Source organism: Heptranchias perlo, chromosome 5 (assembly GCF_035084215.1).
Source record: "Heptranchias perlo isolate sHepPer1 chromosome 5, sHepPer1.hap1, whole genome shotgun sequence".
Lineage (NCBI taxonomy): Eukaryota > Metazoa > Chordata > Chondrichthyes > Hexanchiformes > Hexanchidae > Heptranchias > Heptranchias perlo.
In genome coordinates, this window is record NC_090329.1 from 25,421,475 (window position 1) to 25,436,498 (window position 15,024).

Below are 15,024 nucleotides of genomic sequence, written 5' to 3' on the forward strand. Positions count from 1 at the left end.
TATCAATAAACATACAATATTAAGTGATTAGGTGCAGTTAGCTATAGAGCTAAGAATAAATCTTGTACTATATTTTATATAGAATTTTTTGAAGCGACTATGTGGCAGCAATCAAGGTGAGTCAGTGACAACAGTGCTGGAGAACAGATTTCTACTTTTTGCACCTAAATTCTGCCAGATCGCGTACACAGCACTCTCGCCTCAGTCTCTTAACAAAAACATTTGTGTAGCTTTAAACACATTCCCTTGTGTACTTTTCCTGAGTGTTGTCACAATCCAATAAAGTACTGAAGCAATGCTTTATGAAATATTGAACGACGAACAAACTTGTATTTATAATGTGTCAGCCATAGCTCAGTGGGTATCTCTCGCCTCTGAGTCAAGAGGTTGTGGGTTCAAGCCCCACACCAGAGACTTGAGCACAAAATCTAGGCTGACACTCCCAGTGCAATACTGAGGGAGTGCTGCACTGTCAGAGGTGCTGCCTTTCGGATTAGAAGTTAAACCGAGGTCCCATCTGCCCCCTCAGGTGGACGTAAAAAATCCCACGGCCACTATTTTGAAGTAGTGTAGGGGAGTTCTCCCCGGTGTCCTGGCCAATATTTATCCCTCAACCAAATCACTAACACAGATTATCTGGTCATTATCGCATTGCTGTTTGTGGGAGCTTGCTGTGCACAAATTAGCTGCCGTGTATCCTATATTACAACAGTGACTACACTTCAAAAGTACTTTATTGGCTGTAAAGCTTTGGGATGTCCAGAGGTCATGAAAAGCACAATAAAAATGCAAGTCTTTCTTTATAGGCCTTTCCTGATCTCAGGATGTCCCAAAGCGCTTTACAGCCAATGAAGTACTTTTTGAAGCGTAGTCATTGTTGTAATGTAGGAAACGAGGCAGTCAATTTACAATTCACAGCAAGGTCCAACAAATAGCAATGCGATAATAACCAGATAATCTTTTTTGGTGGTGGTTGAGGGATAAATATTGGCCCAGGACACCAGGGAGAACTCCCCTGCCCTTCTTCGAAATAGTGCCATGGGATCTTTGACATCCACCTGAGGGCAGACAGGGCCTCAGTTTAATGTCTCATTCGAAATTCCTCAGTACTGCCTTTAAGTGTCAGTTTGGATTATGTGCTCAAATCTCTTATCTATTAAGTGCACCATATATATGTTCACAATTAATTTACTTTAGTCATTTAAAGATCATACAGTAAAATATTTTAATTTGCAGCTTGTATGCCAATTTCTGAAAAGTTTTGAATGTATTTGGCACCAAGTGTTCTGAAACATTTAAGGCAACTTTTGAATATAAAAGCAGTTGGTTTTAAGAAAAAATACTGACAACTGTAATGCACTGTTCTGAAGTGCCAACCTGGGGTGTACAAAAATCGAACACTGTAAGATGAGGTTAAAAATTATAATCATAGAAAGGTTACAGCACGGAAGGAGGCCATTTGGCTCATCGTGTCAGTGCCAGCTCTAAAGAGCAATCCAGCTAGTCCCACTCCCGCCCTTTCCCCGTAGCCCTGCATATTTTTTTCCTTTCAAGTACTTATCCAGTTCCCTTTTGAAGGCTAAGATTGAATCTGCCACCACCCCCTCAGGCAGTGCACTCCAGATCCCAACCACTCGCTGTGTAAAAATGTTTTTCCTCATGTCATCTTTGGTTCTTTTGCCAATCACCTTAAATCCATGTCCTCTGGTTCTCAATCCTTCCGCCAATGGGAACAGTTTCTCTCTATCTACTCTGTCTAGACCCTTCATGATTTTGAATACCTCTATCAAATCTCCTCGCAATCGTCTCTGTTCCAAGGAGAACAACCCCAGCTTCTCCAGTCTAGCCACGTAATTAAAGTCCTCATCCTGGAATCATTCTAGTAAATCTCTTTTGCACCCTCTCTAAGGCCTTCACATCTTTCCTAAAGTGTGGTGCCGAGAACTGGACACAATGCTCCAGTTGTGGCCGAACCAGTGTTTTATAAAGGTTCATCATGACTTTCATACTTTTGTATTCTATGCCTCTATTTATAAAGCCCAGGATCCCATATGCTTTTTTAACTGCTTTCTCAAACTGTCCTGCCACCTTCAAAGATTTGTGCACATATACCCCCAGATCTCTCTGTTCCTGTACCCCTTTTAGAGTTGTGCCCTCTAGTTTATATTGCCACTCCTTGTTCTTCCTACCAAAATGTATCACTTCGCATTTTTCTGCGTTGAATTTCATCTGCCTTGTGTCCGTCCATGCCACCAGAGTGTCGTATGTCCTCTTGAAGTCTATCACTATCCTCCTCACTGTTCACTACACTTCCAAGTTTTGTGTCATCTGCAAATTTTGAAATTGTGCCCTGTACACCCAAGTCCAAGTCATTAATATACATCAAGAAAAGCAGTGGTCCCAGCACCGACCCATGGGGAACACCACTGCACACCTCCCTCCAGTCCGAAAAACAACCGTTCACCAATACTCTCTGTAACTAAAGAAACTGATAAATGAACGCACCCACGCAAACACATTTGGAAATCATGATATTTTATTAAAAATCTACTGCTCTCTAAAAAGTCTAATTTACAACTGCTACATTTCAACATCTATACACTCACAGTTAAAGTGCTAAAACTGAAAAAAACACTTTACAAAACTAAACATCTGAACACAATACTAATGTAAACAAAGAGTTTCTTTATGGGGCGAGTGCAAGTTACAAGTTTTTTTTTCCTTTGCCATTTTAGTTTTGGACACAGGCCCAACTGATGCCCCCTTTACCATCAGAGGCAACCCTGTGCTGTAAAGGCAATCTCGCTCAATAACCTGACGCTCCAGCTGTTTGAAGGAGCAACAAAATTCTGGAACTCAATTTTCAGTTGCTGCCTCCAGCCACCAGCAGTATGGTCCCAGTGGCAGCATGCAGTGTGTAGGCTGGCCCACCGCTCTGTGATCCGTTTGCGGGTGGGCTATCGGGCCAACAGTGTGGCTTTTAATTTCAATGGCTTGACATCGGGGAAGATTTTTGGCCAGATGAGCACTGTGTTAACTGCACACGCGGGAGATTGAGCACGAGCAGTAATAGTAGTCAGGTTTGTGACTTCCGACAAAAACTAGACGTGCAAATCTCGCTCGTGTAGCAGTGGCTCACAGCTGCTGAATCAGCCTCACAGAATAATCAGAGCAGATTCAGCACAATCACTCATGGCTTCCAATAGAAGCTGCTGAGCAACAAAAGGGTAGAAGTCAGTTAGTATCAGTTACTGCCTTCACCCCAAATCAACAAGTAATCAATGTCACCAAGCCCAGCAGCAGGGGACATCACAGAGTAATGCAACCATCTGTTTCCGTGCTTCACAATCAATTCAAGTGCAGAGATTAAAACTTGTCCAGAATATTTTTAATTATAAAAATAACAAAATAATGAAACAAAAATGCTCTCAATCCTCACTGGTTCCTTTGACCATTGCCATTCTTCATAAGTGTCTCAATGTTGAAATTCAATCCTGTCTCCTGTAGTACCTTTGTGTTTACAAGTCTTGCTTTAAAAGCCAGCTAGGATTAAGTTTAAATTTAGTTTTTTTTGGAGGGGCGGGTAGGAATGAGTTATACTCTCTCCCTTTTATATCTTTCTATATCATATCCAATCCCAGCAGAACAAACTTTCATTTTAATGCCAAGGCCACTATTAAGATTGACAGAATAGAAGACCAGCAGATTCAGGAAGTGATGATTAGACAAAGCAAAGCTTGGGATTGGAAAGTCCAAAGATTGCAGGACGACGGCCGGTAGAGGCAAGAAGTTCCACAGTGTTGAGGTCCTGGGAAATAGGAGAGCAGGAGATTGCGATGATTCTTGATTTCAAGATACAGACTACCTAGGGATTCACAAGAGTATATAGGTAGTGGACATGGAATTTTGCAGGAAAAGAGAAAAGTGCAGAGGAAGAGAGAGCATGGAAATGTCAATAAGGTTGCGATGATCAAAGTGAGTCATTGCTTTATTGTACTCTCACTCCTAGACGGAGGTCAGAAAAGATTGCCAGATGTGTTCAAATATTTGGGCAGCTTTAGCAAGTTAAACATTTGGTCATAAAAGAGGAAAACAAGCTCTTTGGAGTTCAGTGAAGATTTTGAGGACAGTAATGATAAATGAAGAGCTAAATGTTGAGCTGTAGATTCTGGTTCAACTTGTGAAAGGCAGGAAGAAACTTCGCCTGCAAAGAACTGAATAAAATATTTTCACTGCCCTAAATGCCATGGAGGAAATAAAGATGTTGATATTTAGCCACTGCACCTGTTACATGATCTGTAGGAAGCTGATGAATGTCGAGTTGACTTCAACAAAAAGCAGATGGGATGGGACCATGATTGAAGGAGGTCACTGATGTGTGACGGGGAGAGATTTTATTTTGAACTGACTTCAAATTCTCAGACCGGTGTGGTGGGATTTGAACTCTCGTTCTCTGAATTATTGGGTTAAAATTCTATGTTTAATTAAACCCAGATAAAGTCATACTTTTCAAAAGATAGAGACAGGCATTTGGATTTCAGATAGGCTGTGAAGGCAGTCTGGTTTGTTAGACGGAAAGCATGACGGCTTTTGCTGAATGAAGAGGTTAGGAATGCAAGGGAACAGTTAGGAGATGTCTTGTTTAAGCTGAATAAGAAGTGTTCTTTACTTTGTATCATCATGTGGAGATTTAAGTTACACCAATTGAACTGAGTAAATCTGATCATAACTATCGCTCTGTACGTTCACTGTACTGTGGCATGAAGTAGTTGAACATCTTGAACCAAGCTCATCTCATCCAGCGTCAACCTGCTCGCCTTCAGAGAGGCGTGCGAGAGACACCACTATCCAGCCAAGGTCACAAAGGGATCATATTCTAACACCTCTGGGTTACCATGCAGGTAGATATAAGGCAGCGTGAGTCACTCCCATAAAATTAAGGCGATCAGCCAGCGAAGAAAGGCAGACTTGCATTTATACAGCGCCTTTCACGACCTCAGGATGTCCCGAAGCACTTTACAGCCAACGAAGTACTTTTGAAATGTAGTCACTGTTGTAGGAAATGTGGCAGCCAATTTAAGCACAGCAAGGTCCCACAAACAGCAATGATCGCCTGTTTTAGTGATGTTTGTTGAAGGATAAATATTGACCAGGACACCAGGGAGAACTCCCCTGCTCTCCTTCCAGTAGTCTTTTGGGAACATTTTCATCCTTTTGAAGGGGCAGACGGGGCCTTGGTTTAACATCTCATCCGAAAGACGGCATCGCTGACAGTACAGCATCCCTCAGTACTGCATTGGGAGTGTCTGCCTAGATTTTGTGCTCAAGTCTCTGGAGTGGGACTTGAACCCACGACCTTCTGACTCAGGCGAGAGTGACACCCACTGAGCCACAGCTGACATCACAGGAGCGACTGACACCACTGATCTGAATTCGTAACACTCGTGCATTTTTCAACAAGCGTCGCCAGACAGCACTCTGGAGTAGCAACCCTGGTCAACTGTATCCCGGCAGAGATTAGCTAACTCAGGACAGATTGGACTCGCTTATACCACCCCAGGGGGTGTCGCCACTCACTGTTCTTTTTACAGAACACCGACATTCCATGCATGCACTGCAGCTGCTGCAAGGAGGAAAGGAACACAAATCGAAGCACGACATGCGTCTCAGTGAGTAGCAACAGTTCCTCCATAGAACTTCCTTCTAATTATTCTGTGGCACTGTTTTATGACATGCACTCTTCAGCTCAACAGACTTGCCCCATGGAGTGCACTGCTACACAATACTTCATCCACCATTTCCCCACATGCCACTGGTAACCTGTAAAGAGCTCTGCCAAGTTATGTACTGGTGGTTCCTATACCAACCTCGAATACACCGGCCGTACTTGTACTTCCTTTGCGTTAATACACTGTCTCAGAGGCCTTCGTTGCCCTGTTTAATCAGTAGAATACTGAACGAATATTACAGGTTGCAGAATTGGTCTGGTATTTAATTACACAGTTAACACAGCACCTTTGTGAAAATACTGGCGATGTTTTAAAGCACCTATTTGGACTGTGGCTCAGTTAAATGGTCTGCAAGAGACAATCATAGAGCAGTGGAGAGTTAGAAACAACTTCCACTTTTTAAAATCCTGTTTCAGTTAATTCCAGACAAACTGCAATAGCAAGTTTATTTCCGTTTGGATAGTTACCGACAAAAGACCAGCAAGGGATTTTTTTTGGTTGCAAAGCCAATAAATGAAGGGACCCAGAGTTGTCACTAACCGGTAGAGGTGAAGGGACCCAGAGTTGTCACTAACCGGTAGAGGTGAAGGGACCCAGAGTTGTCACTAACCGGTAGAGGTGGAGATTGCAGGAGTAGAAGCCATTTGTCCAGGCAGGTTTTTTTTTTGAGGAGGGGGGGCGGGGGGAGGCAGGTCTTACTCTGGTCACAAGAGTTACCAGGGATTACTGTAGCCATCGAGCGCCCCCAGTACCTGGTATAATGTACCATTCAGGTGGGTAACCAATCCCCACTTCAGTGTACTGATCAACCCCCCCATCCCAATCTAAATATACACTTCAGGTCACTAATCCACCCCGCCCCCTCCTCCCCACCAAGTGCAATGCACTTCAACCAATAGAGAAAGGCACCAGAGTGACAGGCTGGTACATTACTGGTCCTACAGACTGGGCACTGTGAGGTAGCATTGCAATGTTCTGACATGAATAATGACTAAAAAAGACCATGCATCAGCCCCTTCACAAAACCTATCTCATTTCAAGTTAATGCAACTTATTTCTACACTTTATCACATTTGATCATCGTTTTCATACCATGGGTCCTGTTTCTAATTACACAATTTAATCTCTTAGAGACATGAGTCCTGAAAACTAACAGACATGCCATTAATGTCCTTGCCAACTCTGCCATAAACTTAATAAAAAATAGTTCCAAACAATGACCCTTAGACCAGCGTGTAAACACGGGTACGATGGCTTTGTCACAGAGTCACATTCTGCAGCAGAATCTCACCAGAAATGCAGATGTTCATTTAAAGGTGTCATTGTAATGCCAAAAAAAGTGGAGGAATTTAATGTCAAGGATCATCATCAGCCTTGAAGATGAATCAAAACTTCCTACTCTTCCATCTTTACGGAGTAGTTGTTGCCGACAGCAGAGTGTTGGGAACGAGACACTGAGCTCAAAGGTTCCCTTTCGCCTTTACACAGGCTGCAACAGTTGTGATGCTTCTGGACTTGTTTTTCCAAAGACGACTTCATGCCATGTTTGTGTCAGCAGCCATTTAAACCTCCTTGGCAGCACCAGTGGCTCTGGATGAGTTTCCAATAAACGAGACCTATTACTTGCTCTCTCTTGCTAACCTTTCAGAGTCTTTGCGAGAAAACCACTTCCCTCCTGTAAATGCTTTATAAACGGCTGCGGCTTTACCTGTCCCCTGTTAAAGCTGTGTGCTCCCTTCGCTTTGCCTTGGATGTAGAGGCTGTGATTAGGCACTGGTGCAGTCTTCCTCGATGACCCGGTTCATGCTGGTGCCGTGGGTGATGTGGGTTGCCGGATTGGTCAGGTCCCTGATGCTGCTTTGCCGAGACTGATCATTGAGCCGTGGCAGGCTACCATGCACCAGCCGTTCATCCAGGCCCCTGAAGCTGCACGGTGTGTACCTGGCGGAAGAACAACAGCTGAATTTCCATTAACCATCACATAGCCATCAGGTTAGCACAAGACCCCCACGGGGCTGGAGTGAGGGAGTTTCAGACCAGCGTACCGATCGAGTTGAGAAAGCATCACTGATGATGGTGGGCTAGTTCTAGCCTCCTGTCTGAGTGCTGATGATGGACACTCAGCTGACTGGAGGTTACAACCAAGAATAAAGTCAGTGGACACACTGTGCCACTGAAAAGTGGACTTCCCTACTCTAACTGAAGCTCTCCCCGCACCAAAAACTCTGCAGCTCCTAACCTCCTCATTCTTCCCTTTACAATCTACAGGTGTTTAATACCAATACTTATACACATAAATTACCTTCCAACCTAATCCAACTCCCTCCCACCATTCCTGTTTTGGCAGCTTCCTGGGCCCTGGGCTCTTCACCCATGATTTGTAATATTTTTTGTTTAAGACAGCATTGATACTGTGGTGCAAAAATGGAATTTTTTTAAATGAATGTTTTTAAAATAGAATTTCTGTAGTCTTTTACTCTCTCTCCAATGGTCTCCTCTCCTAAACACACCCACTCTCTGCTGCTGGACAGTTAGAGAGTCATAGAGTTATACAGCACGGATAGAGGCCCTTCGGCCCATCGTGTCCGCGCGGCCATCAAGCCCTGTCTACTCTAATCCCATATTCCAGCATTTGGTCCGTAGCCTTGTATGCTATGGCATTTCAAGTGCTCATCCAAATGCTTCTTGAATGTTGTGAGGGTTCCTGCCTCCACAACCCTTTCAGGCAGTGAGTTCCAGACTCCAACCACCCTCTGGGTGAAAAAGTTCTTTCTCAAATCCCCTCTAAACCTCCCGCCTTTTACCTTGAATCTATGTCCCCTTGTTATAGAACCCTCAACGAAGGGAAAAAGCTCCTTAGTATCCATCCTATCTGTGCCCCTCATAATTTTGTACACCTCAATCATGTCCCCCCTCAGCCTCCTCTGCTCCAAGGAAAACAAACCCAATCTTCCCAGTCTCTCTTCATAGCTGAAGCGCTCCAGCCCTGGTAACATCCTGGTGAATCTCCTCTGCACCCTCTCCAAAGCGATCACATCCTTCCTGTAGTGTGGCGACCAGAACTGCACACAGTACTCCAGCTGTGGCCTAACCAGTGTTTTATACAGCTCCATCATAACCTCCTTGCTCTTATATTCTATGCCTCGGCTAATAAAGGCAAGTATCCCATATGCCTTCTTTACCACCTTATCTACCTGTTCCGCCGCCTTCAGGGATCTGTGAACTTGCACACCAAGATCCCTCTGACCCTCTGTCTTGCCTAGGGTCCTCCCATTCATTGTGTATTCCCTTGCCTTGTTAGTCCCTCCAAAGTGCATCACCTCGCACTTTTCCAGGTTAAATTCCATTTGCCACTGTTCCGCCCATCTGACCAACCCATCTATATCGTCCTGCCGACTGAGGCTGTCCTCCTCGCTATTTACCACCCTACCAATTTTTGTATCATCAGCGAACTTACTGATCATACCTTTTACATTCATATCCAAGTCATTAATATAGACCACAAACAGCAAGGGACCCAGCACCGATCCCTGTGGTACCCCACTGGCCACAGGCTTCCAGTCACAAAAACAACCTTCGACCATCACCCTCTGCCTTCTGCCACTAAGCCAGTTTTGTATCCAAAGTGCCACGGCACCCTGGATTCCATGGGCTCGTACCTTCTTGACCAGTCTCCTGTGGGGGACTTTATCAAAGGCCTTACTGAAATCCATGTATACCACATCCACTGCGTTACCCTCATCCACACGCCTAGTCACCCCCTCAAAAAATTCAATCAGTTCCACATGCACCAATCACCATGCCCAAATGGCCACTGATCACGAGTAAGCCACGACTTGAGTGCTGCAGGCTATTCCACCACGAGGCATCGTGAGCTGCTCTCACGCAATGTCCGTATGCTTAGCCTTCCAGCAAGGGTTCCGGATAGCTGGATGAGGAGATGAGGTCAGGGGTCGCTGGATGAGGTCAGGGGTCGCATGATGAGGTGATGAGGTCAGGGGTCGCAGGATGAGGTGATGAGGTCAGGGGTCGCAGGATGAGGTGATGAGGTCAGGGGTCGCAGGATGAGGTGATGAGGTCAGGGGTCGCAGGATGAGGTGATGAGGTCAGGGGTCGCAGGATGAGGTGATGAGGTCAGGGGTCGCAGGATGAGGTGATGGGGTCGCAGGATGAGGTGATGGGGTCGCAGGATGAGGTGATGGGGTCGCAGGATGAGGTGATGGGGTCGCTGGATGAGGTGATGGGGTCGCTGGATGAGGTGATGGGGTCGCTGGATGAGGTGATGGGGTCGCTGGATGAGGTGATGGGGTCGCTGGATGAGGTGATGGGGTCGCTGGATGAGGTGATGGGGTCGCTGGATGAGGTGATGGGGTCGCTGGATGAGGTGATGGGGTCGCTGGATGAGGTGATGGGGTCGCTGGATGAGGTGATGGGGTCGCTGGATGAGGTGATGGGGTCGCTGGATGAGGTGATGGGGTCGCTGGATGAGGTGATGGGGTCGCTGGATGAGGTGATGGGGTCGCTGGATGAGGTGATGGGGTCGCTGGATGAGGTGATGGGGTCGCTGGATGAGGTGATGGGGTCGCTGGATGAGGTGATGGGGTCGCTGGATGAGGTGATGGGGTCGCTGGATGAGGTGATGGGGTCGCTGGATGAGGTGATGGGGTCGCTGGATGAGGTGATGGGGTCGCTGGATGAGGTGATGGGGTCGCTGGATGAGGTGATGGGGTCGCTGGATGAGGTGATGGGGTCGCTGGATGAGGTGATGGGGTCGCTGGATGAGGTGATGGGGTCGCTGGATGAGGTGATGGGGTCGCTGGATGAGGTGATGGGGTCGCTGGATGAGGTGATGGGGTCGCTGGATGAGGTGATGGGGTCGCTGGATGAGGTGATGGGGTCGCTGGATGAGGTGATGGGGTCGCTGGATGAGGTGATGGGGTCGCTGGATGAGGTGATGGGGTCGCTGGATGAGGTGATGGGGTCGCTGGATGAGGTGATGGGGTCGCTGGATGAGGTGATGGGGTCGCTGGATGAGGTGATGGGGTCGCTGGATGAGGTGATGGGGTCGCTGGATGAGGTGATGGGGTCGCTGGATGAGGTGATGGGGTCGCTGGATGAGGTGATGGGGTCGCTGGATGAGGTGATGGGGTCGCTGGATGAGGTGATGGGGTCGCTGGATGAGGTGATGGGGTCGCTGGATGAGGTGATGGGGTCGCTGGATGAGGTGATGGGGTCGCTGGATGAGGTGATGGGGTCGCTGGATGAGGTGATGGGGTCGCTGGATGAGGTGATGGGGTCGCTGGATGAGGTGATGGGGTCGCTGGATGAGGTGATGGGGTCGCTGGATGAGGTGATGGGGTCGCTGGATGAGGTGATGGGGTCGCTGGATGAGGTGATGGGGTCGCTGGATGAGGTGATGGGGTCGCTGGATGAGGTGATGGGGTCGCTGGATGAGGTGATGGGGTCGCTGGATGAGGTGATGGGGTCGCTGGATGAGGTGATGGGGTCGCTGGATGAGGTGATGGGGTCGCTGGATGAGGTGATGGGGTCGCTGGATGAGGTGATGGGGTCGCTGGATGAGGTGATGGGGTCGCTGGATGAGGTGATGGGGTCGCTGGATGAGGTGATGGGGTCGCTGGATGAGGTGATGGGGTCGCTGGATGAGGTGATGGGGTCGCTGGATGAGGTGATGGGGTCGCTGGATGAGGTGATGGGGTCGCTGGATGAGGTGATGGGGTCGCTGGATGAGGTGATGGGTCGCTGGATGAGGTGATGGGGTCGCTGGATGAGGTGATGGGGTCGCTGGATGAGGTGATGGGGTCGCTGGATGAGGTGATGGGGTCGCTGGATGAGGTGATGGGGTCGCTGGATGAGGTGATGGGGTCGCTGGATGAGGTGATGGGGTCGCTGGATGAGGTGATGGGGTCGCTGGATGAGGTGATGGGGTCGCTGGATGAGGTGATGGGGTCGCTGGATGAGGTGATGGGGTCGCTGGATGAGGTGATGGGGTCGCTGGATGAGGTGATGGGGTCGCTGGATGAGGTGATGGGGTCGCTGGATGAGGTGATGGGGTCGCTGGATGAGGTGATGGGGTCGCTGGATGAGGTGATGGGGTCGCTGGATGAGGTGATGGGGTCGCTGGATGAGGTGATGGGGTCGCTGGATGAGGTGATGGGGTCGCTGGATGAGGTGATGGGGTCGCTGGATGAGGTGATGGGGTCGCTGGATGAGGTGATGGGGTCGCTGGATGAGGTGATGGGGTCGCTGGATGAGGTGATGGGGTCGCTGGATGAGGTGATGGGGTCGCTGGATGAGGTGATGGGGTCGCTGGATGAGGTGATGGGGTCGCTGGATGAGGTGATGGGGTCGCTGGATGAGGTGATGGGGTCGCTGGATGAGGTGATGGGGTCGCTGGATGAGGTGATGGGGTCGCTGGATGAGGTGATGGGGTCGCTGGATGAGGTGATGGGGTCGCTGGATGAGGTGATGGGGTCGCTGGATGAGGTGATGGGGTCGCTGGATGAGGTGATGGGGTCGCTGGATGAGGTGATGGGGTCGCTGGATGAGGTGATGGGGTCGCTGGATGAGGTGATGGGGTCGCTGGATGAGGTGATGGGGTCGCTGGATGAGGTGATGGGGTCGCTGGATGAGGTGATGGGTCGCTGGATGAGGTGATGGGGTCGCTGGATGAGGTGATGGGGTCGCTGGATGAGGTGATGGGGTCGCTGGATGAGTGATGGGGTCGCTGGATGAGGTGATGGGGTCGCTGGATGACGGTGATGGGGTCGCTGGATGACGTGATGGGGTCGCTGGATGACGTGATGGGGTCGCTGGATGACGTGATGGGGTCGCTGGATGACGTGATGGGGTCGCTGGATGACGTGATGGGGTCGCTGGATGACGTGATGGGGTCGCTGGATGACGTGATGGGGTCGCTGGATGACGTGATGGGGTCGCTGGATGACGTGATGGGGTCGCTGGATGACGTGATGGGGTCGCTGGATGACGTGATGGGGTCGCTGGATGACGTGATGGGTCGCTGGATGACGTGATGGGGTCGCTGGATGACGTGATGGGGTCGCTGGATGACGTGATGGGGTCGCTGGATGACGTGATGGGGTCGCTGGATGACGTGATGGGGTCGCTGGATGACGTGATGGGGGTCGCTGGATGACGTGATGGGGTCGCTGGATGACGTGATGGGTCGCTGGATGACGTGATGGGGTCGCTGGATGACGTGATGGGGTCGCTGGATGACGTGATGGGGTCGCTGGATGACGTGATGGGGTCGCTGGATGACGTGATGGGGTCGCTGGATGACGTGATGGGGTCGCTGGATGAGGTGATGGGTCGCTGGATGAGGTGATGGGGTCGCTGGATGAGGTGATGGGGTCGCTGGATGAGGTGATGGGGGTCGCTGGATGAGGTGATGGGGTCGCTGGATGAGGTGATGGGTCGCTGGATGAGGTGATGGGGTCGCTGGATGAGGTGATGGGGTCGCTGGATGAGGTGATGGGGTCGCTGGATGAGGTGATGGGGTCGCTGGATGAGGTGATGGGGTCGCTGGATGAGGTGATGGGGTCGCTGGATGAGGTGATGGGGTCGCTGGATGAGGTGATGGGTCGCTGGATGAGGTGATGGGGTCGCTGGATGAGGTGATGGGGTCGCTGGATGAGGTGATGGGGTCGCTGGATGAGGTGATGGGGTCGCTGGATGAGGTGATGGGGTCGCTGGATGAGGTGATGGGGTCGCTGGATGAGGTGATGGGGTCGCTGGATGAGGTGATGGGGTCGCTGGATGAGGTGATGGGTCGCTGGATGAGGTGATGGGGGTCGACTGGAATGACGGTGATGGGGTCGCTGGATGAGGTGATGGGGTCGCTGGATGAGGTGATGGGGTCGCTGGATGAGGTGATGGGGTCGCTGGATGAGGTGATGGGTCGCTGGATGAGGTGATGGGGTCGCTGGATGAGGTGATGGGGTCGCTGGATGAGGTGATGGGGTCGCTGGATGAGGTGATGGGGTCGCTGGATGAGGTGATGGGGTCGCTGGATGAGGTGATGGGGTCGCTGGATGAGGTGATGGGGTCGCTGGATGAGGTGATGGGGTCGCTGGATGAGTGATGGGGTCGCTGGATGACGGTGATGGGGTCGCTGGATGAGGTGATGGGGTCGCTGGATGACGGTGATGGGGTCGCTGGATGACGGTGATGGGGTCGCTGGATGAGGTGATGGGGTCGCTGGATGAGGTGATGGGGTCGCTGGATGAGGTGATGGGGTCGCTGGATGAGGTGATGGGGTCGCTGGATGACGTGATGGGGTCGCTGGATGACGTGATGGGGTCGCTGGATGACGTGATGGGGTCGCTGGATGACGTGATGGGGTCGCTGGATGACGTGAATGGGGTCGCTGGATGAGGTGATGGGGTCGCTGGATGACGGTGATGGGGTCGCTGGATGACGTGATGGGGTCGCTGGATGAGGTGATGGGGTCGCTGGATGACGTGATGGGTCGCTGGATGACGTGATGGGGTCGCTGGATGACGGTGATGGGGTCGCTGGATGACGTGATGGGTCGCTGGATGACGTGATGGGGTCGCTGGATGACGTGATGGGGTCGCTGGATGACGTGATGGGGTCGCTGGATGACGTGATGGGGTCGCTGGATGACGGTGATGGGGTCGCTGGATGACGTGATGGGGTCGCTGGATGACGTGATGGGTCGCTGGATGACGTGATGGGGTCGCTGGATGACGTGATGGGGGTCGCTGGATGACGTGATGGGGTCGCTGGATGACGTGATGGGGGTCGCTGGATGACGTGATGGGGTCGCTGGATGACGTGATGGGGTCGCTGGATGACGTGATGGGTCGCTGGATGACGTGATGGGGTCGCTGGATGACGTGATGGGGTCGCTGGATGACGTGATGGGGTCGCTGGATGACGTGATGGGGTCGCTGGATGACGTGATGGGGTCGCTGGATGACGTGATGGGGTCGCTGGATGACGTGATGGGGTCGCTGGATGACGTGATGGGGTCGCTGGATGACGTGATGGGGTCGCTGGATGACGTGATGGGGTCGCTGGATGACGTGATGGGGTCGCTGGATGACGTGATGGGGTCGCTGGATGACGTGATGGGGTCGCTGGATGACGTGATGGGGTCGCTGATGACGTGATGGGGTCGCTGGATGACGTGATGGGGAGCTGATGACGTGATGGGTCGCTGGATGACGTGATGGGGTCGCTGGATGACGTGATGGGGTCGCTGATGACGTGAAGGGGGTCGCTGTGATGA

The 15,024-nt window shown here is 50.6% G+C and overlaps 1 protein-coding gene across 1 annotated transcript in view; it reads right to left on the bottom strand.

The window, feature by feature from the left end:
* Window positions 1-2,532: 2,532 nt before the first annotated feature.
* Window positions 2,533-15,024, bottom strand: part of LOC137321659 (frizzled-3) — a 136,085-nt gene continuing 123,593 nt past the window's right edge. The window contains exon 7 of the mRNA XM_067984157.1: window positions 2,533-7,670. Coding sequence (XP_067840258.1) covers window positions 7,496-7,670 — 175 coding nt within the window. The 3' untranslated portion in view covers window positions 2,533-7,495. The remainder of the gene's footprint in view (window positions 7,671-15,024) is intronic.